General features: G+C 50.6%; 7 protein-coding genes across 7 annotated transcripts; 3 read left to right on the top strand and 4 right to left on the bottom strand.

Annotated features, from left to right (window-relative positions):
• Positions 1 to 1,886: 1,886 nt before the first annotated feature.
• PV09_07083 (uncharacterized protein) lies at positions 1,887 to 4,405 on the top strand. The gene is made up of 2 exons (XM_016360804.1): positions 1,887 to 2,825; positions 2,901 to 4,405. Exons 1-2 carry the CDS (start codon positions 2,271 to 2,273, stop codon positions 4,095 to 4,097), a joined length of 1,752 nt encoding a protein of 583 aa, XP_016211481.1. The 5' UTR covers positions 1,887 to 2,270; the 3' UTR covers positions 4,098 to 4,405.
• A 108-nt stretch (positions 4,406 to 4,513) lies between these two features.
• PV09_07084 (uncharacterized protein) lies at positions 4,514 to 5,176 on the bottom strand (the record flags this gene model as incomplete). The annotated part of the gene is made up of 2 exons (XM_016360805.1): positions 4,887 to 5,176; positions 4,514 to 4,827 (listed from the first exon to the last, which is right to left on the bottom strand). The coding sequence occupies exons 1-2, from the start codon at positions 5,113 to 5,115 to the stop codon at positions 4,514 to 4,516; spliced, it is 543 nt and encodes a 180-aa protein (XP_016211482.1). The 5' UTR covers positions 5,116 to 5,176.
• A 1,613-nt stretch (positions 5,177 to 6,789) lies between these two features.
• PV09_07085 (uncharacterized protein) lies at positions 6,790 to 8,743 on the top strand. The gene has a single exon (XM_016360806.1). It carries the CDS (start codon positions 6,915 to 6,917, stop codon positions 8,673 to 8,675), a length of 1,761 nt encoding a protein of 586 aa, XP_016211483.1. The 5' UTR covers positions 6,790 to 6,914; the 3' UTR covers positions 8,676 to 8,743.
• A 578-nt stretch (positions 8,744 to 9,321) lies between these two features.
• On the bottom strand, positions 9,322 to 14,302 carry PV09_07086 (uncharacterized protein). Its single transcript, XM_016360807.1, has 2 exons — positions 9,472 to 14,302; positions 9,322 to 9,421 (listed from the first exon to the last, which is right to left on the bottom strand). The coding sequence occupies exons 1-2, from the start codon at positions 13,960 to 13,962 to the stop codon at positions 9,392 to 9,394; spliced, it is 4,521 nt and encodes a 1,506-aa protein (XP_016211484.1). The 5' UTR covers positions 13,963 to 14,302; the 3' UTR covers positions 9,322 to 9,391.
• A 1,546-nt stretch (positions 14,303 to 15,848) lies between these two features.
• On the bottom strand, positions 15,849 to 17,519 carry PV09_07087 (uncharacterized protein; the record flags this gene model as incomplete). The annotated part of the gene is made up of 3 exons (XM_016360808.1): positions 16,975 to 17,519; positions 16,271 to 16,919; positions 15,849 to 16,201 (listed from the first exon to the last, which is right to left on the bottom strand). Exons 1-3 carry the CDS (start codon positions 17,473 to 17,475, stop codon positions 15,849 to 15,851), a joined length of 1,503 nt encoding a protein of 500 aa, XP_016211485.1. The 5' UTR covers positions 17,476 to 17,519.
• An 855-nt stretch (positions 17,520 to 18,374) lies between these two features.
• Positions 18,375 to 20,088, top strand: PV09_07088 (uncharacterized protein). Its single transcript, XM_016360809.1, has one exon. The coding sequence runs from the start codon at positions 18,537 to 18,539 to the stop codon at positions 19,974 to 19,976; it is 1,440 nt and encodes a 479-aa protein (XP_016211486.1). The 5' UTR covers positions 18,375 to 18,536; the 3' UTR covers positions 19,977 to 20,088.
• PV09_07089 (uncharacterized protein) lies at positions 20,065 to 21,763 on the bottom strand. The gene is made up of 3 exons (XM_016360810.1): positions 21,509 to 21,763; positions 20,753 to 21,464; positions 20,065 to 20,695 (listed from the first exon to the last, which is right to left on the bottom strand). Exons 1-3 carry the CDS (start codon positions 21,696 to 21,698, stop codon positions 20,173 to 20,175), a joined length of 1,425 nt encoding a protein of 474 aa, XP_016211487.1. The 5' UTR covers positions 21,699 to 21,763; the 3' UTR covers positions 20,065 to 20,172.
• Between the last annotated feature and the right edge of the window lie 312 nt (positions 21,764 to 22,075).

A 22,075-nucleotide genomic window follows, 5' to 3' on the forward strand; every position in this document is an offset into this window, starting at 1 on the left:
CCGGGAGAAAACACGAAGTCGTGAGATGCACAGGCCTGCTGTCTGACCTTCTGATGAGCCAGCTGCGCGCGCATTGGTCCAACATTCATTCTCCTACTACGGAAAGTATCGTGCTCATCGACCTCTGGTTGCTGACGGCGATGGCGTGCGAGCCACACGTGACAAGAGCCTCCTCCGCTGCACCCTGCTCCCCGACAAAACACATTCCATCGTGGGTGGAGGCAAGCATGACATTGCGCTGGGCCGACAAGTGTAGAAGCATAAGCCGTCGACGCTCGCCCCCGACGCCGTCTGGGGGGACAGAATAGCGCAAGCTGCGCTGTTGACGTCTTGGTTTTGATTGGAGAACACGTGCTTGTTTTCTTCACTCACTTCTTCAGTGGAACCATTTGGGCACCCGAGCGTAGAGGGAGGCACCTGTGCACCCGAGCCCTGTTCAAGGTGTTTTGATACGTGTTTCTTCGAGAACGGAGCCGACGCAGGACAACTATGCCTGGTCAATAGCAGAAGGCAATATTGGCGGCCTCAACTAGGAAACGTCGAACCCTGCTATCCTTTTCAAAGTCCTTCTCTTGCTCTTTCGCGCTGCTATGCTGGATCCCCCTTCCGTTATCTTACCCATGAAAACCTATACGATGGCTTGAGCACGCGGCCGTGCCCTTTGAGAGAATCACCGACTCTAAGCACGGAAGAACAATTGGGCTGTCACGTACTCATGCGGCGATCACGCCGATCTGTCCAAGGACCAATAATTTGTGTTCTCGTTCAGAACTGCCTCGAATCACGCCAAGTCAACCAGCTTTATTTCGACCAAAATCTTGGGTCAGACTCTGTACGCCGTTTGTCTTTTAAACCACGAATTCAGTTGGTGCCCGGCATCGTATGCGTCCTGATGTCCTCGTCCGATAGCGACGGCGTGAATGCGCTTCACCGGTGAAGAAGTGGGGCGATGGCCAAAGTTGAGAACGAATCGGAGATTGGATAGACACTCCGGCGCTGGCTAATAAGTTCGTCTTTCACGATTCGGCTTGGCAAGAAGCATCTTCTACACGCGGCGTAGCCATCTTCACGCCTTTATGTACTCTTCGGCTTTCGATTCCATCTGTCAAAGATCAAGTGATGTCAAGAGATACAACCAGGAGAACACCAATCAGCAACGAGCTCGATAGGACGTACTTCGCCGACGTTGCACCAAAATAAATGACAAGTTCAGACGAGGGCTTTTGGTCGTGTTGGCAGTATTATGCGTAAAGATAGGAAAATATACAAGTCGTCTCAACAAGGAGCGTTGGGACGACTTGAAAATCATGCGTTAACACTCCAATGCATTGACCGTCTCGAGGATATCGTCTATGAACTAGTACGATGCTAGCGCACGTCGCAGATGATTCGAACGGATCTGAAACTATATTCCAGGTCTATAGTGTTCTAAGATACGGGACTGACCATACCAAGCCACGTTTCTTGAGCCGTATGGCGTCATGTGTCTGGGTCTGCCAGCACATAGGCAGTCCTTCCGTGTCGTATACATGCGCTTCAATTCACATCATAGATCTATGTAGTAATTTTTTTTCCTCCCTATTCCATTTTTTCATCTTACTTTGACCAGCAGTTCACAGCCATCACGTTTGCAATCCCTTACACGAACAAATGGGGCTGTCGACGATGGCCATCAGTCATGCGGCACAGCTTCGTGATACAATCGATCGGAACGACAGGTCAACGTACTGTAGCTGATTTTGTTTTTCACCTTCACTCACCGCACAGGAACCGTACCGCGCGTGACCCACACCATCAAGTACAGGGAACAGGAATAAGTTCGGGAATAAGACACTGCGGCTTCGAATCCGCGGCCCTGGGACGCGAGAGCACAAAGCAAAGAAAAGGCTTGTTCTTGTTGCACGGTTGTGGGTCTGGCGCTGCTTTCTGCAAAGTCCATTCATCGTTGCTATTGTAGGAAACCCCTCACCTCAGGTACGTCCCAGGCTTCAGCGCTCACTGCTTTACCGGACGATCACTTTTATCCGACTGGCATATCGACGAGATGCGGAGCTAAGACCTGCAAGCGGGATCTCCGTCGATGACACCAGCTGGTGGATCACTTTTCTCCACGCCGAGTTAAGTCCACAACCCGTTTTGGCGAATCCACAGCTGAAATTCGGGAATGTACTTTCTTCCCCCTTCCTGCCCCCATTATATATTCATGGCCACGATGACTCCCCACCGTATTCTCGACTGCCTCCTCCGCTTCGGGCGTGTCGTTGGGTGAAATGGCAGCTCCCGAGATTGCGCCCCGGGATGAGGAAGAGCGCGTGCAAGGGACTCGGCGCGGGAATAACCCCGGAAATAGCGACTCACCATCTTTGTCACCACCGACTTCACCACAGTCTGGCGGAAGAAGCGAGCGCAGCCCGTCACCATGGGACAAGGACGAGAAGCAGCCCAATGTCAACGACGACTGCGAGGAGCAAGACGACTGGCCCATCGCGTATCACTACCTGACGTTCGAGACGGAGCTGCCGCATCCAATATCTGTAGAGCCGAGGACACCTGAAGCTCCTCACCCTCCCCCACCGCCAGATCTAGCAAAGTACACTTCGCCGTTCTTGTGGCCGGACCTGCGCAAACGGATCATAATATGGATATCTGTCTTCGCGACCGCTTTTACCGCCTTCACGGCGGGAGCGTACAGCCCGGCCCTACAGCAAATGAAGGATGAGTGGCATGTGAGCACCGTGGCCATCTTGTGCGGCATCACCACATTCACAACCGGCTTTGGCGTTGCGCCCATGGTGCTCGCCCCTTTTAGCGAGATCAACGGTCGGGTAAGAGCGCCAATAAAAAAAAAAAGAAGCGATCCCGAAGTAGCCGCCTCAGCAATCTTGCTAACCAGAAGCCAGAAACCCGTCTTCATCGCCTCGGGCCTGCTCTTCGTCGTCTGCCAGCTGTGCTGCGCCGTGACTCGGTCCTACGGCGGCATGCTCGTGGCACGCTTCTTCGTCGGCGTGGGTGGCTCGACGTTCAGCACCATGGTGGGTGGCGTCATCTCGGACATCTACCACACGGCTGAACGCAACACGCCCATGACCCTGTTCTCCGCCGGCGCTCTCGTCGGTACGGGCATGGGCCCATTCGTTACCGGGTTCGTGGCCCAGCACCTCCACTGGCGCTGGATGTTCTGGATTCAGGTCATCATGGACGCGGTTCTGATGGTCGTCGTGATCGTGTGCTTCAAGGAAACCAGGGGCAGCGTGCTGCTGAGCCGCAAGGCCAAGGCCCTGAACGCTTGGTACGAGGAGCGCGAGAAGGCCGGCTACTACGGTTTCAAGATGCCCGTCCCCGGCGCGACGGACAAGTTCGAACCGCAGCGGATCCGGTGGAAGGTCAAGTCCGACGAGGAGCGGGCGAGTCTGTCCAGGATGATCGCCATCTCGTGCTACCGGCCGTTCCACCTCCTGATCACGGAGCCGGTCGTCTTCTTCTTCTCGCTCTGGGTGTCCTTTGCCTGGGCCGTCCTGTATCTCACCTTCGCCGCCATCCCCCTCGTCTTCTCGACCGAGCACGGCTTCGACATCCAGCAGAACGGCTACGTGTTCACCTCCATCAGCATCGCGTCCGTCATCTTCGCCGTCATCTGCATCTACCAGGAGAAGATCGCAAAGAGGTACAACAAGCTGCCCCCCTCTCCCGAGGCGAGGCTTTACTTCTCGTGCTACGAGAGCGTCCTGCTGCCTGTTGGGCTCTTCATGTTCGGGTGGACGAGCAACTCGTCGGTTCACTGGATCGCGCCGGCGATCGCCATTGGCCTCGCCACCATGGGCATCTTCTCCGTCTACCTGGCCGTCTTCAACTACCTCGCCGACACGTATCATCGCTACGCCTCGTCCGCGCTGGCCGCCCAGAGCTGCTGCCGCAACATCATGGGCGGCGTCCTGCCGCTGGTCACGAACCAGATGTTCACCCACTTGACGTACGGGCCCGCCTCGAGCCTGCTGGGCGGGATCGGCATCCTGCTCACGTTCGTGCCGTGGGTGCTCATGCTTTGGGGTCCTAGAATAAGAGCGCGCAGCAAGTTTGCAAGCGAGCTCGTAGGCTAGCTGAGGGTTTAGATAGGGTCAACGTAGGGGATAAAAAAAAGAAATTTTTTTTTTAAAAGGATAGATTACGAGAGGGGAAAAAGTTGTCTTCATGACGCGACGACAGAAGGAAGAAGAAGAAGCTTTCGTAGCGTTCTGTCTTTCCTCTAAAAAAAAAAGTTCTAGTGTCCATTTCCTGTGCGTATGTGCGTATATATTTGTATATGTTATACGCTGTGGACGGAAGGCTCGCCCAATTTTTATTGTTTCTTTCTTTCTTTCTTTCTTTCTTCCTTTCTTCCTTTCGGCACAAAATTCAAGGTTCATAAGAAAACGCCGTTCGCAAAAAGCAAACTCTTCCTCGCTGGGTCGTCAGCGACGCGCGCTCTTCCAAGCCGACGCTGCCAGCCAAAACCGTCCGCTAGCCCGTAGAGGAGCTAGTTGCCTTGATTCGCCTTGCCCTTCGCCTTGCCCTTGGCCTTGGCCTTTCCCTTTCCGTTCGTCTTTCCCTTGCCCTTCGCTGCGGCCGCGGTGCCGTTGGTAGCCAGAGCGGTGCCGTTGCCGGCCAAGGCGGCGGGGGTCGTGGCGTTGCTGGCGAGCGCGGTTCCGTTTGTGGCGGCCATGGTCGAGTTCGTGGCTTGGCCAGCGGCCTTGCCCTTGCCCTTGCCCTTTGCCTTGGCCTTGGCCTTTCCCTTGCCATTGCCGTTGTTATTGTTGTTGGTAGTAGCACCGTTGCTTGCGTTATCTTGGGCTAATCAAGGATTTGGGGTCAGATCGTTCTCCTAAACACGAAAGCTAAGGAAGCCGTACCGGTGGAGTCTCTGGGTCGCAGCCATGTACGCAAGAGAGAAGGAAGCCCCATGCCGGCCTCGCGTTTCTCTGGTGCATCTTCGGTGACGACCCAGTGTCCCAATGCGGAAATATCAACGCCCTGAGCTACGGCTTCAGCCAAAGCCTCAGCTTCGGCATCGGCCACCGGCACCGGGGTTGCTATGGCTAGCGAGGCAACAGCCAGGCTATAATATGCGAAGACCTTCATGTTGGATAGATGTAACAAGAAATCCGGCTAGCGGTGAAGAGAGAGAGAGAGAGAGAGAGAGAGAAAAGAAGAGAAAGCGGACCTATCAAGCGCTGCTTGAAGATAGAACCGAACGAACAGAAGGCCAAAAGGAGAGAAATGTGGCCAGCACGGGAGATTCGAGGTGGAAAGAAGGAACTCGGTGACCGCGGCACGTAAGAGGACGACTATCGCAATGGCGAGAGAAGGGAGGCGTGACATGAGCGTTCATTTGGGAGGTATAAATTCAAAGGCCATGACTTGATCGTCCAGCGCCACAACCATGGGTGCAGCGCACCAGGGAGACCGGTTTAAGCTTCAGTATGTGCACAAACAAGCTCTGCCAAGATGGGGGTTGAGACAATGCGTCGCTCGCTTGGGAAACCGTGTTTGCAAGCGCAAAGGCTGATCGCGCCCAGGAGGCCTCTACGATCCGTTGCTGTCGGCGGTCCTTGGGTAGGGTGAGCAGCAGCGGATGTGTAACAGCACGTCCCACATGCACTGGGCGGACAATAGAAAAGCCAGACCAGAGGCAGGCCTGGAATTACAGTGGGAGGACATTGGGCAGAGGTTGCTATTGTGCACAAACGTGAGACATCGCGTTTATTGCCACGAGCAAAATAGCAGTATCGATGACGATCGAAGAATGAGCAGCAAGGCGGTCTAGAGAAGGCTCGACGAGCAACGGCCACGTCAGTGCTCGGCTCTGCGAAGGAGATACTGCGCTTCGTTTATCGCCGAGAGGGTTCCTGTGGCCCTATGGGTCCGATGCTGGGATATCTCGGCCGGACAGGAGCTGGACCGAAGAGGACGCGGGAACAAAGATCGCGGGCTAGGACTCGTTCACATGGAGAGCGGCCAAACGAAAGTGGAGCGCAGCACCCAGAGGCGCGTTTGGATGGCGAGGGAAGGGCAGCGATGCATTGGCCGGTCGAGAGGAGGATGTTTTTCTGTGGGTGGTGGTGATGCCGCGGGGCCCAAAACAGAGCGCGTTTTAGACCTCAGCGCATCCTGCCCGCTTTCGAGAAGCGCCTCTGGCTTGTGGAACGAGGGTGAGATGGGCTTGAGACACGATACGTCCGTCGCCGAGCTCTGTTACCGGAGAAGCGAGCGCCCGAGAAGATTCCTTGCCCGTTGACGGCTGTGGCCGTGATATACATGATGCGATGGTCTTATTCAGCAAGACGTCGCTGGCAGGCCTCGGAGACTACACGAGAAAGTCAAGCAGTTTGTAGCGATTTGCGCAAGCAAGAGGACAAGCCCACACGACTGGCGGCTTATAGACTCGATTTTCGTCTCCGCAACCCACGCCTTGCAAAAGGCGTCGACGTCGCAAAAATCGCATTTCGTGATGCCGTCGTGTTTGGTGGACTGGCTATGCATCACGTGTTCAGCAGCCAGACTTGCCTATTCTTCCAAGACTTCAATAATGTCCCGCGTTATTGCTGGTCCTCTCTCATCCTTCAATTAATCGCTCCAAACATATCTGTATATGTATAACAGACTACCAAGCGTGTACTATTTCTTTTTTTTTTTTTTTTTCGCAAATCCCTCCTGTCTAAGGCTGGATCTGTTTGCTGGGCAGCGATGAAGGCACGGGCACTCCCGCTTGCTTCTTTACCTCTTCCGGCGCTCGGAATCACGGCGAATGTAAACAACGCGAGCACGTCGACGACTTTTGAGATTGCACTGCGTCGTAATTTATTCTTAGGCATCCGGATCGGAATCGCGACGTTCAATTGCGAAAGCCAAACAATAGACAGAAAAAAAAAAGAATATCCATGTTGCCCTCTTCGCCCCCTCTACAGCTGCGCTCGCCCACTGCGCGCAGTCGCAGCCCATCAGACTTCAGTCTCGACCTTGATGCGCTGCCAGATGGCGAAGAATCTAGTATAGTTGCGACGCCATTGCCAAGGGCAAAGCTCGACGTGGTCAATTCAGATGACATCGATGGTCCGACCGACTTCACGCAGAACTTGGAGTACTGGATGACGGCCAAGTTACCGATACCTCAGCAACACACCTCGCGTGACAAGCCTCCGACAACGGCAGCGAAATCTCCGCCTCTTAACGGCGTTGATACGGCGGTCTCAACACCTAGGACGGTAGAGCATGCGCCTTTGCCAAAAAAGAAGGAGCTGCAGGCAAGCGTGGAGGACCACGAAGATACACCGTCACGCATGCACTACAGCAGTAGTACGCTTGGCCCAGTCTTGAGAAGTCCGGAGCTCACGCAGAATTTGAAAAATGCCAGTGTAGAGTGCGCAAGCAAAGACGACGATGTCGATGAGGAAAGTGAAACGGTCAAGAGCCTGCGAGAAGCGCTCGAGAAATTGAGGGCAGAACTGGACGAAGTGAGGACTCAAAGTCAAGAGCACATTGTGGGGATTAGACGCGAATATGAGGAACAGTTAAAGCATCAGGAGGATGAAGCAAACGCACAACTCAAGGCGCAAGAGTCATTCTGGCAGCAACGTCTAGACAACATTTCCCAAGAGCATGAACAGCGGTCGAAGGACGTTCGAATTGCAGGTGGCGGAGAAGAAGCCAACATCCGTGCCGGGTCACCGGCAATCGACAGCCAATCCGCAGAGGAAGCAAAACACATCGCCGCCCTCGAGATTGCGTTGGAGCATGAACGCGAACAGCTTAAGGATGCACATTACAAAATTGCAGAGCTCAGCCAAAGACTTGAGGAAACCAACGACAAGTACAACGCTGCGCTTGAAAGACACACGCAGGAAATTGAGAGCACGAAGGCGGAGCGTGAATCTCTCCGTGCGCGGTGCAAGGAAGTGGAGGCTTCGAAGCGAGCTGCAGAGAACAAAGTAGAGAGCCTCCAAGCCGAGCTTGCCAACATCGCGCTTGAGCATGCAAATGAGATCGAGGTCCTTTCAAGGCAGGTCGAAGACTCGGTAACGGCCAAGGCGACGCAGCGCGCTGCGCTCAGGCAACATCGCAACTTGCAATCAACGGCTCTCGCCGACCTAGAGCGTGAAAACGCTCGACTCCACGGCCAGCTTGACGCGAAGGACGACGAGATTGAGAACCTCCAGGAACAAGTCAGCCGACTGGAGGCGCAGCTTAGCGCGGCCACCGAGGAGAAGGAAAACGCAGCGGCGCAGAAGCTGAGGGAGCAGAAAGCTCTAAACGAACAGGCCGCGAGGGAAATTCAGTCTCTCGGATCAAGAGCAAAGATATTGCAGGCCAAACTGGACGACGCAGCTGCATGTCACGCCGCTGCTGTGAACAAATTGGAAGCTCAGGTTGCGCAGGCAAACTCGGCGAGGCTGGAGTCTGACGCCGAGGTTGACAGGTTGAAAGTGGAGCTGTCGAGGGTTAAAGAGGAGTACGAGTTTGTCAACAAGGCCATGGATAAGCGGATGCAGGAGATCATGAAGGCTAGAGAAAAGGTGTGGGAGGAGAGAATGCAGATGATGAAGAAGGAGATGGCCCTGAGGGGCGAGGTACTCCTTCGGGAATGGGGCGTGAGAGAGCTGGGAACGAGCGAGCCTCAAAAGTATCGATATAAGTACGTGTAGAAGGACGTGCAAAAGACGAGTCAAAAATAAATAATTCAAAAATAAAGAGCCGGGCCTTTGAATACTTCACGTATTGATCCTGACAACTCTACTTATGTTCCTTTTTCCTTGTCGTTCTCATCTGAACACCACGACAAGGCATTTCGCGACCAGACGTCATCGTAGACCTTTCTGGCCACAATACTTGGATCCTGCGTGGCGAAAAGCAGCAGGCCCTTCCTCATCTCGTCGTCGCTTGTATGTTTGATGATTGCATCCGCGACGTTGTTGGCCAGCTGCGCTTATGAAACTCGAAGATAATCGCCAGGAATGGGCACGCTTGAGCCAAGCTGGACCGTCTAGAACTGATGATTGTGATCACCGTCGGTTCCGTCGGTAGCTGGAGCTGTTGGCGCTCGTTTGTGGCATCCATGGCCATTGGTCGGTGCTAGAATTATGGTTCGTTGTCCTTCTGTCAAACTCGATGTCAACCGTGTTTACATTCCTTCGCATCCTTCGTGGTCTTACAGCGAGAAGCAAGTATCAGGCGAGATGTCGCCTAGGATGTACCGTCCTTTTCAATGGTGGAAAGCCCAATTTGTCAAAACGCAGTACTACAATTCAAAGGCAAAAATCTTTATTGATAAAGTTGATATTTTATATGATCTAATCTTCTTCAATTAAAAAACTTTTGCTTTTTTTTTATTCCTTCCCTGCAGCACACAATGTCCAACTTGTTACCGCTTGTTAAAATTGAGGAATCGTGCCTAAAGCATCGTCAGAACTAGTACTCAGAGCAATCCGTCTTCGAACTTACCCCGAGGAACAAGATGATCAAATTACTTCCGATAAAAGCGGCGAGAATACCTAGCTCGCGCCACCTAGTATCAAAAGAGTATCCAAGGGGCGCGTAAAACTGATCCCCAACACTATAGGCACAGTACTGGCAGTTGCTGGTGTCGTTGTTCAGAATGTACCCGCTGCCTCCAGCGGCAAAGAAATCCGACATATACTGGCCACATGTTTGACCCTCGGGGGCGGTGAAAGTGTTGAATTCTGACGAGCGACAGCGAACAATCTCTCCATGGAGCTCAGTGACTACCATGCCACCGATGAGACGAGTGAACGGATCCAGTTCATACAGCCATGCGCGCCAGAATTTGGGAATTTGAGGCCTGGGCACTGTTACGCCACAGAAGAGAGCAAATACGATGATCACGAAGGGATTTGTGAGTGCTGCGATAAACGGTGTTGGGGTCAGTGCCGCAATCATTTGGCCAAGCGTAACAGAGAAAAATTCAGTGATAAGAACCATGAAGAACTGGTACCCGGCGCGACTAGGCGCCGACTGAAGGCCTGGTATGTAGTAGATGGGCAGAAAGAAAGCTACAGCGCACAGTATACTGTATGGCATCTCAGCAACGACCATAGATAACGCAAATGGGAATGTGCGGTAGGCTTTGGCGGCTTGCTCCCTGTAACTGATCATCCTTGCCATGGCATATTTTGGTTCCACCTGGGCCAGAATGAGGGCGGGGAGGACGGTTACCTGGAAGATGATGAAAACGCGATACTGAAGTGAAGTCTTCGAGTCGTCCAGTTGAAGGTAGCATAATCCGGTGAGAAGGGCAATGATGACGTGATTGAAAAGGCGAGTGAACCCATAATTGGGCGTTCGCCAGAATGAAAGCGATTGGCGGGTGCAGACGATTTTGATCTGGTGCCACAGCGGTGTTGCGTACTCGTGTTGCTCCCCAAGCAGAGCAGCACTAACTTCCTGCGAGCGCTCCTGCTTCATGCGAATGATATCCTGTTTTATCGATGCTAACTCTTCAGATTCACGCCATGTGTCCGCCCAATCTTTATTCGGATTGCCGTCCGGGTTTATACGTGGCGCAATGCCTGCTCCTATGGCATCAAGCATCCACTCTGCCGGATTTGCGTCAGGTGGGCAGTGGGCACCATGCTTCGAGAAATACGACAGAAGGGTTTGGGCATCTTTTCCGATGTCCCCAAAGTAGACGCATTGTCCCCCGCGCTGAAGGAGGAGGAGGCGATCAAAGTTTTCGAAAAGTGCTGAGTTTGGCTGGTGAATCGTGCACAGGATTGCCTGGCCTGCCGCTGCGAGCTTACGTAGGAACCGAACAATGTTGAAAGCTGACTGTGAATCGAGGCCGGAGGTTGGTTCATCTAAGAACAGGAGAAGCTCAGGTTTTGCGGCCAACTCGACACCGATGGTAACTCGCTTTCGCTGCTCCACAGCAAGACCTGAGTCAGGCGAACCAATGATTGCGTCCGCAATGTCCTCCATTTCGAGAAGACTGATAACTTCTTCCACGTATGCGTATTTTTCCTCTCTTGAAACATGATAGGGTTGTCTGAGGTCAGCCGAAAAACGCAGCGCTTCGCGGACGGTCGCCGCGTCCTCATGAACATCCAGCTGTTCAGCATAAGATGTGCCACGTTGAAATGCCTTTCCCGGCTGCACGCCATCAACGAGGATCTGGCCAGAGATCACTCCGATATTTTTCCTGGCCGCAAGGACATCAAGCAATGTAGTTTTTCCGGCACCTGATGCTCCCATTAGAGCTGTCAATTGCCCAGGCTTGACGTATCCAAAGATGTCTTTGAGCAGCCGTAGCTGACCAGATGGTACGGGCACGTCGTAGTTAAGACCTTCCCAAGTGAGAATAGCTTTGGACTCAATGTTGAGTTGAGAACCACCGGTATCGTCTTTGCGGTTTCTGTTCTCTTTGCGCTTAGCAAGAGCAGCATTGAGTTTTTTGGTCTCCTTATTTTCCTTCGCGTAAAAAGTGACAGTTTTCCCACCTGCGCCCCATTTAACGTACTCGCCGAGGAACACGTTCGCGATCAGGAAGGCGACAACTAAGGAGACAATGATGCCGAAGTTGCGCCACAGATCGCCTGGCTGATATGCAAATCCCTGCCTGATATAATCCGCGCCACTAACAATAGGTTGCCCCGGCTTGCTTCCAGTCAGCGTGCATGACTGATGCTTTATGTCGCCATACCCAGGTCCATTGGGAATGAGATTTGCGCCCTCACACGTCAAGTTTAAACGGCTGAACTCATTCATCATCAGAGACGAAAATCCGAGGCCTAATGCATTAATGTAGAAAATCCAACGTAGCCAGACCTGCTCTGAGTTCCATTGAATCAAATATCCTGATGTTAACACGAACAGAGTAATAATTGTGGCAGCGAGCCGAATGGCAACGTCGAAATCCGGGCAGAGACAGCCAACGGTTCGAAAAAAGAGTGTCATGCATAGATATGTGACTACTATCATGAGGTAGAATGTAAAGAATGCGCCGGCGTCGCGAACCAGGTTGCACATGAAGTAGACCATGATGGAAAAAACGAGAATTTGAACGGCGGCAAAGAGCATGTCAACCATGATCTGCCCAATCCACAACGCCGAAGGCCGATGGAATGCGTAGGCGCGGTGTTTGTTCACAATCGATCGACCCATCATAACGGCCGGCAACTCCCCAAAGGCCTGAAAAGCGTTGAAAAGCAATGAAATAAACAGGACTCCACCTCGCGTGAAAGCGCCGGCAGAAGTTTTTGGTTGATCAAGCCACACAGTTCCAACAATGATAGCCACGACGATCGCGGTAATCCAGCTCACGGTTAGCGCAAACTTATCTTGCCACTTCAGAAGAAATTGCCGCTTCATGAGAGCCCAGGTTTGGAGGTAGAATGGAATGGTGTACACATTCTTGTGCGAGGTGTGACGTTTGCTGTCCTTCACGGCTTGTTGGAAATCTTCGTAAACCTGTCTTTCCTCTTTGATCTGTTGTCTGTATGCAGCCATCTCGCGGTCTTGGTTCTTGTAAATGGCAGACTCGGTGTAGGCTTTTGCGAGTGCGTCAGGCGTACTGGGGACATTCTCAGCGCTTCTACCTTGCTTGTACTCTCGTTCATAAGGATCGGTACATCCAGTGAGGTAATCTGGAGTAGTTTGACGAGGTTTCTCGAGGAAACCGAGTCCCTCAAAATATGCTCTAGCTTCCTTCGCTGGGCCGAAGTACACACATCGACCTTGATCGATGACCATGACCTTATCGAACTGTGTGTATATATTCTCGCTAGCTTGATAGAGTGACACAAATGTTGTTAAACCGTAGATGTCGGTCAGGACACGAAGTGACCGAGCCCAATCCACAGCAGTTGACGCATCAAGACCACGAGTGGTGTTGTCCCACGAGCACACAGTCGCTCCCGTAACCATCATCTCAGCGATAGAGACACGTTTGCGCTCTCCTCCACTGATGCCACGAACAAAAGGATTGCCAACGATGGTGTTTCGTGTGTGTGCAATATTAAACATATTCAACATGAGATTGATGACCCTTTCTTTGAAGTCAGCTCGTGACAAACCGGCAGGCCGCTTACCGGGAATCTTGGTATCTAGTGCAAACTCAAGCGTTTGACCAACGGTCAGGGTAGGGTGGTGGATGTCGTCCTCTCCATTGTATACGGCTTCGCCACGGTATCGTTTGCTGAACGTGGCTGCATCGAACTGGCCATACAACACCTCGCCACTGATATTTGTGTAGCCGTACCGCTGATTGGAGATGACTTTCAAGAAGGTAGTGCAGCCAGACCCAGGCCGACCTAAGACAAGGCACATCTCGCCTGGTTTCAAGACACCGCGGAAGTCCTTCAAGATGTTGAAGACTTGTCCCTTCCTGCCCAATCCGAGAAGATTTTTCGCTGTCTCATAGACGTTGAAAAAGCTCACGAATGCCCACGGAAAGGTTTTGACATAATTCTTGACGCCACCAAGCCCACTGACCGTCAAGCCGTCCCAGATGACGCCGATGCGTTTGGTCTTGATTCCTGACGCCTCCTCTTCGCCTTTGTTGCCGCGCAGCGTTGCCTCCAGATCGAACGGCTCATCGGTCTCCTCGGAGTCACTTGAAGAGACGACCACGTCTTTCTCCTCGTCTTTCAGCTTGGAGTGACTTCTTTTGCTTTGCACTCTAGAAATTCGACCAGCCTGAGCCGAGGACTTGGAAAGCTCTCTACTCAATTCGGCAAAATCAGCTTCTGCGCGCTTGACGTTGACTCCATGGTCGGGAGGCACAATTGAAGTATATGTATGGTGCAAGCTCTCCGAACTTGGTCGAGCGGTCACGTCATATGCATCGTCCTTTTCAGAATAAACGGGACCATTGACGGCTTCGTTTTCCTCACTAGGCGAAGGGACTGGCAGATTCGTCGCAGGCGCGGTGCCGTGGTCGTTTTCCCTCCTCTCCGCCATCGACGGAGGAGGAGCCATTCCGCTCCTATGATATTGAGACTTCTGAACGAGTGGCCGCAGAACCAATTTTATTCAGACGCAATTTTAATCCAAAGCTCTTCGACTCTGTTTGCCGTGCTGCCCTCAGCAGGTGACCTGAAGCTCCCCGAGCCCGGTTCCTTGTCTTCTGAGACGTAAAGATCGAATTATGCTCACGATACGCCGCCGAGAGATGGGAATGAAGGCAAGCAAGAATCCGCCTAAGCAGCGTACTCGAGAGAGGCTGCGCGCGCTCAGTACGTGAGGGGAATGGACGAAAGAGAATGCGCAGGCAACAATCTATTTACAAGTCGCAAAAAATATTTCGGCAAGAAGAGATACAGACAAGACGATCTGCAACTTTTTCTCCACCTCGGGCACTAAAGATCGTATCAGGGCGGACTTATTCGACGGGGTTTAGCAAGCTGGTGGAGACGCGACCATACGGCAAAAGCGGCACTCCTGGGCTGCGCAGACAAACTAGGCAGTACTCCGTTGAGAGATGCCAAACCTTCCCTCTCTGAGCAACGCTCGTTGAAGATCTTGATTTGAGTGCATGTTGCTCTTCTGCTCGAAGCAACTGTTCCATAGGGCCGTTTGTTCTGATTGCCGTGCCCACGTCGCTCCTCGCTGAATATCGAAGGGTGCGATGACCAAAGTCAGGACACCGCTGGCGAACGATCTGCAATGGACCGGCAGGGCCAAGCGGCAAAGGTTCATCTCGAAAGGCTCCGCGCGCGCTTGGACTGCTAGCGGGGTGTTGATAGGCCAGCGAGTTGATAGCCAGAATCTTAACTTATTCCGAAGTACGGCGGTTTGTCATCAAGTGCTCAAGGCAGATACTGTATCGCCGTATTCCGCGGCATCCAGCAGAATCTTTGCACACTGCGAGCCGCGCCAAGTAAATACGCGCTGAAACCAGTTGGCCGCCATAGTTCTAACTCGCCGTCCAGGACGCATTGCTCGGAGCGGAGGCTGGGAAAAGCCAAGACCGTGACCACCTGGCAGTCGGTTCATAATAATTAGCGACAGGCCCAACTTGGACGACCCGGTATTGCGACATAGCCAAGCGCAAGTGGATTCGGACGAGGTCTTTGAAACATCGGCTGGCTGCATGCGTTCGGAGTTTCTTGTCGCTGAATCCTTCGGGTGGTCAACCCATGGAATGCTCTTGACTAAATCCGTACTCTGCTTCGTCAACTCCTTCAGCATGTCATCGTAACCTGGCGACATTTCATGGCCAGTGTGGTGCGCCGGGATTTTCGTCGCGAAGCCCAGGGGCAAAAGCATGACCAAGCGTAACAATCCTCTTCATTAAGGTGGACCCATGCTGTCGCGTTTCTATCTATGATGGCAGTGTTCATGACCTGAAGTTGGAACTGTCGCCCTCGAACCACATCTTGTCACCGTGACACGTGTCTGCTTTGATGAAATGTGCTTGTTTTCCTACAAGATGAGCGTCGCAAATCAAAACGAATATTTTGATTGCAGAATACCAGAATCGAACAAAGAGCGTGGTTTGGCGGCTGACTTGTCGCTCGATTGCTTAGCACGCAGCTTGCAAGGATATACAAATGGCCAATTCACACTTTTCCATGATCCACATCTTAGCAAGATTTGTCTTAGCCTGCATACTACTTGTTCCTACATTTCTGACCGTATTAGCTTTCGGTCCTGTTCAGGCGAAGGTAAACGTCTCTTGTCTTATACGAAAACGCATATATTCCAATATAACATTCCACGGCGTCAACTTCAGAAGCTAAGGATAAGACCTTCTCATCTTTGAGGGCACAATACCGTGCTTCATATCAGTTGCTGCATTTCTTCAGTGGTGCCCACGAAAAAAATGAACCGACCTAATCGATGGCCCATCACAAAAAAATACCCTAATAAAACCATCGAAACTCTGGACTGGCGGGCCCCTCTCGCAATCGTTCTGTAGGTATGTCCCTGACATCCAACTTAACACCTTGCTGCTTGTTCCTCCGCCGATTTTCCATTACCATCCACGTGCCCAAGCAAAGAGTCAACAATGCTCCAGTGGCACCAAATGCTGCTGTAGTCGCCAAAGCTGGAATATATTTTGGAGCATCTTTATTCTGAAAAATGTTCGAACTGACGACGCCCATCAAGTTCGCAAGAGGCACTCCAAATGAAGTCAAAACAACTCTTCTTCCCTCATCCGCAATGTTGTTATTATACCATACGTCAAGCAGAACGCTTGGTGCAGAAGTTCCCCCTTATTGCTTGGTGTTAGCGCTGTTTCGAAACTGGCCGTGCTTTGACAGACAGTGTCTCTTAGACTTACATGTCATCATGAAACATGCAAAGTAAGCAACATGGACATCGTGAAGGACGTCAATCGAAACGTAGATCATAAAACCTATAAAAGTGAAAATGAATCCTGCGGCGATGAAAGGAAAGCGTAGTCGAGTGTAATCACTTGCGAAGGCAAGTATCAAAAGCATGACGGCACCGGAAACATTAGGTGCGACGGTATAGAGATTTGTTTTGACCGTGCTATATCCCAGTCTCGCCACAATCTGAGGAAGAAAGAGCGTGACCGACTGAAGTGGGACACCAAGACAGACTTCAATCGCAAGAATTACCCAGCTAGTCGGATGTTTGAAGACGATGAAAGCATCGCGAAGGTTTAACTTTGCATTAACCACAGCCGAAGAGTCGAGTTGCATGCGGAGTTCAGCGAGAATTTTCTCTTCGCTTGTGAGAAAATAGGCATCAGCTGCCGAATGAGGAAGATACCAAAACGCGAAGATAGAGAACAGAACCGTACATGACCCTTCGATTATGAAGAGATATCGCCAGTTCGCGACTGAACCTGTACGGATATGGAATACACCAAAAGCAAGTAAGCCGCCAAATGCACTTGCGATTGATTGCGCTGCGTAGAAGATTGCGAGCCTTCTGGCGAGCTCGCCACGCCTGTAGAATGTAGTCTGTTTTTTTTATCAGCGAGCCCATACGACGGGGTTTTGGAGAGGGCTACAAGACCTGATAATAGATAACTAACGGAAAAAAGGCCGACTCTGCCATTCCAAGGAACCATCGTAGCGCCAGAAGATCTCCAAAGTTCCTCGCCGAAGCTACCAGAAGGGTGAAGCTTCCAAAACCAAACATCATACAAGGCAAGACTCTGTTCGGGCCATATTTCTTTCCCAGTATGCCCAAGAAAGGCGCTGTTAGAACGTACGGAATAAAGAAAATAGATAAGATGATGTTGTATCCGTGATCGCCTAGTTTCAAATCCTTTTCCAATCCGGCGGTTTTTGCGTTTCCCAAGTTGCTTTTATCCAGGCTATTGAATAGGTACATAACGGCGAGAACAGGCAAAATTCGCAAATCGAACTTTCGAACTAGGTCCTTCTCGGCTTTGACGTCGATATTTGGGAAATTTTCGTCGTGTTCTGTTAATATCGTGCCTTTTATATCAGAGTTTTCACGGAGCGTCAAAATCTGATCAGCAACTCTCGAAGTATCGGGCACATGCGCCATGACTGACAACTTGTGTAGACCAAAAAATTGGCGAAAGAAAGGGGCAATAAAGGTAGAGTTTGCTGTATATGTTCAATCTACCCACAGCATGCTATTTAGGCCTGGTATGGTGTCTTTCGGAATAGCCAGGACCGACAAGGACGACGACATTCATCTTGCTTAATGAATAGTATAAGGCTGTGGCCTTATCTTGCAGAAGGAGTGGGCTTCTCGTGGGAGTTCAGAGATCGCTACCGAAAGTGGCCAAGTCGAACTGGGATCAATGATAAGACCTATTGTCGACCTGATGTGGGACCTGGCCGAGCTTTTTTTTTTTGTGCATGAATTGAGAAACTTGGAGACGGACTTCAAAGTTTGGGAGCTACTCAGTCCCACGAGATTAACACCGGGCATCGGGCCTCTTTTGCTCTTTCATTCTGATCTCCCATTCGAAGGATGTAGACGAAGCTTCAGACGTGGGGTGGACTGCTGTTCTTCCTGGGCCGTGTGAGGAAAGAGGTAGTGTATCAGTGGAATGTGGTAGCTGCGTTTCTCTACAAGGCAAGTGTTACAATTCATGGAGAACTGGAAGTTTCGTCTTGAACTCCAAATCAATCGATGGCTTGAGATGAAGTAAGACACAAAGGAGATTGCACACACGGCGAGATGTTGTCCTCATGCATCTCCACACGTTCGCTTTTGGCCATGCATTCCGAAATCTGAACCTTGCTTGTAATCATTGCGCAAAACAAACGTCAACTGTAAACTTGTTCAGCTTTGTCTTAATTGTAACAGCCTGAGGAAAAAGTCCATAGTTCCGAATGCCGATGGCTCCTAGTTCTAGTCCGAGTTCGGAACCAGATCACCTACTTAGATTTCTCTTTATTGGCCAGCTTTGATTTAGTACTCCACCCGTGGATATTTTGACCATTATGGGCAGAGGAGTCACTTGACGAAAGGGCGCAAGGAGCGATGTCAAATTGATCCGATTGCAGTATGAGTATCATCATCGAGTAGATGAACAACAAGTACCTCATATCCAAAGCCTAAGGAGACTTACGCAACACTGTATATTTTTTGTCATGGATCCCACATCAAATCCATTGGTTCGTGAAACAACAGGGCACTCGGCTCATGTCGCAGAAAGCGAGGTAGGTCATGGAATCGATGCTTTAGGAATGACAGCATTCAATTCGAGTGCTGGCGGGAGGATCGAAGGCAAAAATTCTTGGTTTAATGTCAAGCGGCGCATTCGGCAACTTGAGCTCGAGGCTCCAGAACCGACTACTGTTGAGCATGAAAGCGAATTTCCGGAGGGGGGACTACGAGCGTGGCTAGTCGTGCTCTCAGCATTCATTACTCTTTTCCCTTCTTTCGGATTTATGGTGGCAATCGGCACCCTTCAAGATTACTGGCACCAACATCAACTTTCCGACATGTCTTCGCGAGACATTGGTTGGATACCTTCGGTTTTCGTATACTTATGTCTCGCTGGAGGACTGGGTGTCGGTCCTCTGTTCGACATGTATGGGCCGCGTTGGATCATGTTGCTTGGCAGTGCAGGATATGTGGTCATGATGTTCTTGCTTGCCGAGTGCACCAAGTTTTGGCAAATAATGCTTTGTGTTGGGGTGCTTGGTGGTGTCACCGGAGCCACTTTGACGACAACCTCATTAGCATGCGTCGCCCATTGGTTTAAGAAGCGAAGGGGCCTCACCCAGGGTATCGCTATGATGGGATCGAGCTTTGGTGGTCTTGTTATACCTCTGGTCTTAAGATCCTCTTTTCCAGCCTACGGGTATCAGTGGTCAATTCGAATTCTCGCTTTTATATTTGCTGGCTGTCTTACTGTCAGCAATTTTCTTATGAAAGCCCGGATTCCACCAAAACCAGAGGCAAAAAAGAAAGCGATCATACAATTTTCAATGTTCGGCAACTTAGACTTCTCGCTGCTGACTATTTCAATATTTGGACTGGAAACGGTCATCTTTGGTGCACTTGGAATATTGCCCACTTATGCTACCTTATCTACCAACTTTCCTAAAGATACGGGCTTCTATCTCATATCAGTTCTCAATGGTGTCAGTTGCATCGGGAGACTAATCCCGGGCTATTTGGCAGATAAAATCGGGCGGTTCAATACCCTGACCATATTCATTGTTGCAACAGAGATTTGCATGCTCATCATATGGTTGCCATTCGGGACTACATCCCTGGCTGCTTTGTACATCTTTGCAGCTCTTTTTGGATTTGGTACGGGCTGTTGGATGGCTCTTGTGCCTTCATGTATTGGACAGCTGTGCCGGGCAGAAGAGTTCGGACGTTATTATGGTACAAGCTATTTTGTAGCTTCTCTTGCCACACTGGTGTGCGTCCCGATTTCTGGCGAATTGGTTCAAGCTGTTGGTCCACAAGCTTTGATAGGCTTCTTCATTGCCATAGGGGGATTTACTTTATGTACATTCGTGGCAAGCAGATGGGCTTGTCTACAATGGCAGTGGAGCTGGACTGCAAAATTGTAAAGTGTTGCACAAAGTTTCCAAAGCACTGAGAATTTGACAATTGATATGCAAAGCGGTCAAATCAAGTAGAGGACAGTCCTATGCTGACCTTGGCATGGTATTGATATAAGGCGAATAAAATATATTTATGGTCTGAAGATCTTTTCACATTTCCCAGGATTGTTCTACTGCTCAAGGCAACCTCCTTTCAAGGCCCTCAACCAAGCAATCTCATTCGCAGGCCCCTTAGAAGTGTTTTGCCATGAAACGCAATGCTCCAACCACCGAATCCGGTCGCTAGTCCAGTGTACAATATCAAGGGTCCATATTTGGTTTCGTACCCGAACTCAGTAGCAAGAGCTGCCTTGCCAGTTTTCAGCAGCTGAACACCTGCCACTCCACCAGCAACGAAGCCTATCCCTCTCGCACCATTCAATAAGCCGTATACCATACCCGTGTCTATAGCTTCATTATTTTCAGCCGCCTCCGCCTCCATTTGCTTCAGAACGCCGCCCCATGTTGCACTGTATCCGCCAGCAAAGAACCCATATATCATAGAGTAAAGTATTAGCAAAGACATACTATCCGAAGTTGAACCTGCAAGTCCCCAAAGTAGAAAGGTAGCCATAGCAGACGAAATGGCAGAGAAGAATGTGGTTGCAGTTGCAGAAAAATTCTTAAACTTATTATCCGACAGCCACCCAAAAAAAGTCGACGAAACGATTCCAGGAACGTTGAATCTAAAAAATAAGTTAGAACAAAAACATCTTGATAAATGGAGTCAAAATTGTTCTCACAATGTTATCAAAAGAGTAGATGCATTGACGGAGATTGACGCAACCTCATGCGCGTAACTATTCAGATATGTCTGAGGGATTCCATATCCTGAGCTTTGTAGAATGATAGCAATACAGTAAACGTAGAACGTTTGATGTCGCAGAAAGTCCCACGGTATTTTTCGGTGCCTTAATGTCGGAGAGTCAGCATTCGTCGATTTTGTCATGGGAATAACCGTCACCGCAGCAATACTGGTTGTTGCAACGATTCCTGTCCAAATCCACATGGTACGCTGAAATCCAAGTCGGCTGAGAAGGGCTTGCATCAAGAACGGGCATGTAGTACCCGTTATATTTTTGCAAGATAAGGTGATTCCATACGCGACTGCGCGGTTTTCTGTACTGCAATGCTCGCCGAGAGATAGTGTGGTCGGCGTGTAAACTAACGCGCCTCCCAAAGCAGCCAGCACTCCCTGTGCAAGCACAAGCTGCCACACGTTACGACTGAACGAACAGATGATAAAGCTGATGCAGGAGAGAAAAACGCCTATGATGGCAGCTCCACGCCTATATCTTGCCCATTTGCGTGTAAAGGCCATGGAGAATACGGGTATTGAGAGGTACATCACACCATTGTATGTTGTCCCAATAACACCAACAGCACTCTGGCTTCCATCAAACGACCAATTGTCGATATAATATTGCTGGAAGATACCATAAGTCATTGCAAAACCTAAAATGCGTCAGTGGCTACTTGCAACAACCGAACGGACCTACCCCATATTGGTAGTTGAAGTAGGGCACAGCCCGCGAGAACCAGGGCTCTATCACTCGTAGTGAGGAACATTTCCAGGCGAGTACGCCTTGCTGAGTTCTCAAGGCGTTCGTGATGCTCAACGTTCATCTCATCACGTGAGATCTCGTAGCCGGTTGACCGTTGGAGAGGATAAGAGTTTTGACTGTCCATGATAAAAGAATCGTGAGGAAGAAAAAGCGGTCTCACTCCATATTTCGTTTAATTTACAAGCCTGGGGTGACTCATTTTTGTCTTGGATACACAACCATCGAATACGGTCTAGCATGACGTTTCTCGGGACGAAGTGCGATCCCCAGACGGCTTCCTCATGTGATTGCAGATACCCACACTCGTCAACCTATCATTTTGATCTTTTTTTTTTTTTTTTTCGTTCAATTCATTACCTTCTAAGGAAAGAGGGGCATCACAGACGCTGAATGGCAAGTCATGGGCATTGTCGACTTTAGATGTAATACTGTTCAGCAAAGATGGTGCTAAACATTTGCTAACAAAGCGAAGGCAACAAAATACTCATTCGGTGAATATGT

The sequence above is a fragment of the Verruconis gallopava genome (genome assembly GCF_000836295.1).
Source record: "Verruconis gallopava strain CBS 43764 unplaced genomic scaffold supercont1.26, whole genome shotgun sequence".
NCBI lineage: Eukaryota > Fungi > Ascomycota > Dothideomycetes > Venturiales > Sympoventuriaceae > Verruconis > Verruconis gallopava.

What these genes read in the sequence shown, in the direction of transcription:
- PV09_07083 (XM_016360804.1), top strand. Translation starts at nt 2,271, where the DNA reads ATGGCAGCTCCCGAGATTGCGCCCCGGGATGAGGAAGAGCGCGTGCAA. An exon ending in TTAGCGAGATCAACGGTCGG is followed by an intron (nt 2,826 to 2,900) that starts GTAAGAGCGCCA and finishes ACCAGAAGCCAG; the next exon opens with AAACCCGTCTTCATCGCCTC.
- PV09_07086 (XM_016360807.1), bottom strand. Translation starts at nt 13,962, where the DNA reads ATGGCTCCTCCTCCGTCGATGGCGGAGAGGAGGGAAAACGACCACGGC. An exon ending in TGATCATCTTGTTCCTCGGG is followed by an intron (nt 9,422 to 9,471) that starts GTAAGTTCGAAG and finishes ACGATGCTTTAG; the next exon opens with GCACGATTCCTCAATTTTAA.
- PV09_07085 (XM_016360806.1), top strand. Translation starts at nt 6,915, where the DNA reads ATGTTGCCCTCTTCGCCCCCTCTACAGCTGCGCTCGCCCACTGCGCGC.
- PV09_07089 (XM_016360810.1), bottom strand. Translation starts at nt 21,698, where the DNA reads ATGGACAGTCAAAACTCTTATCCTCTCCAACGGTCAACCGGCTACGAG. An exon ending in ACTTCAACTACCAATATGGG is followed by an intron (nt 21,465 to 21,508) that starts GTAGGTCCGTTC and finishes GACGCATTTTAG; the next exon opens with GTTTTGCAATGACTTATGGT. An exon ending in TCTACTCTTTTGATAACATT is followed by an intron (nt 20,696 to 20,752) that starts GTGAGAACAATT and finishes CTTATTTTTTAG; the next exon opens with ATTCAACGTTCCTGGAATCG.
- PV09_07088 (XM_016360809.1), top strand. Translation starts at nt 18,537, where the DNA reads ATGGATCCCACATCAAATCCATTGGTTCGTGAAACAACAGGGCACTCG.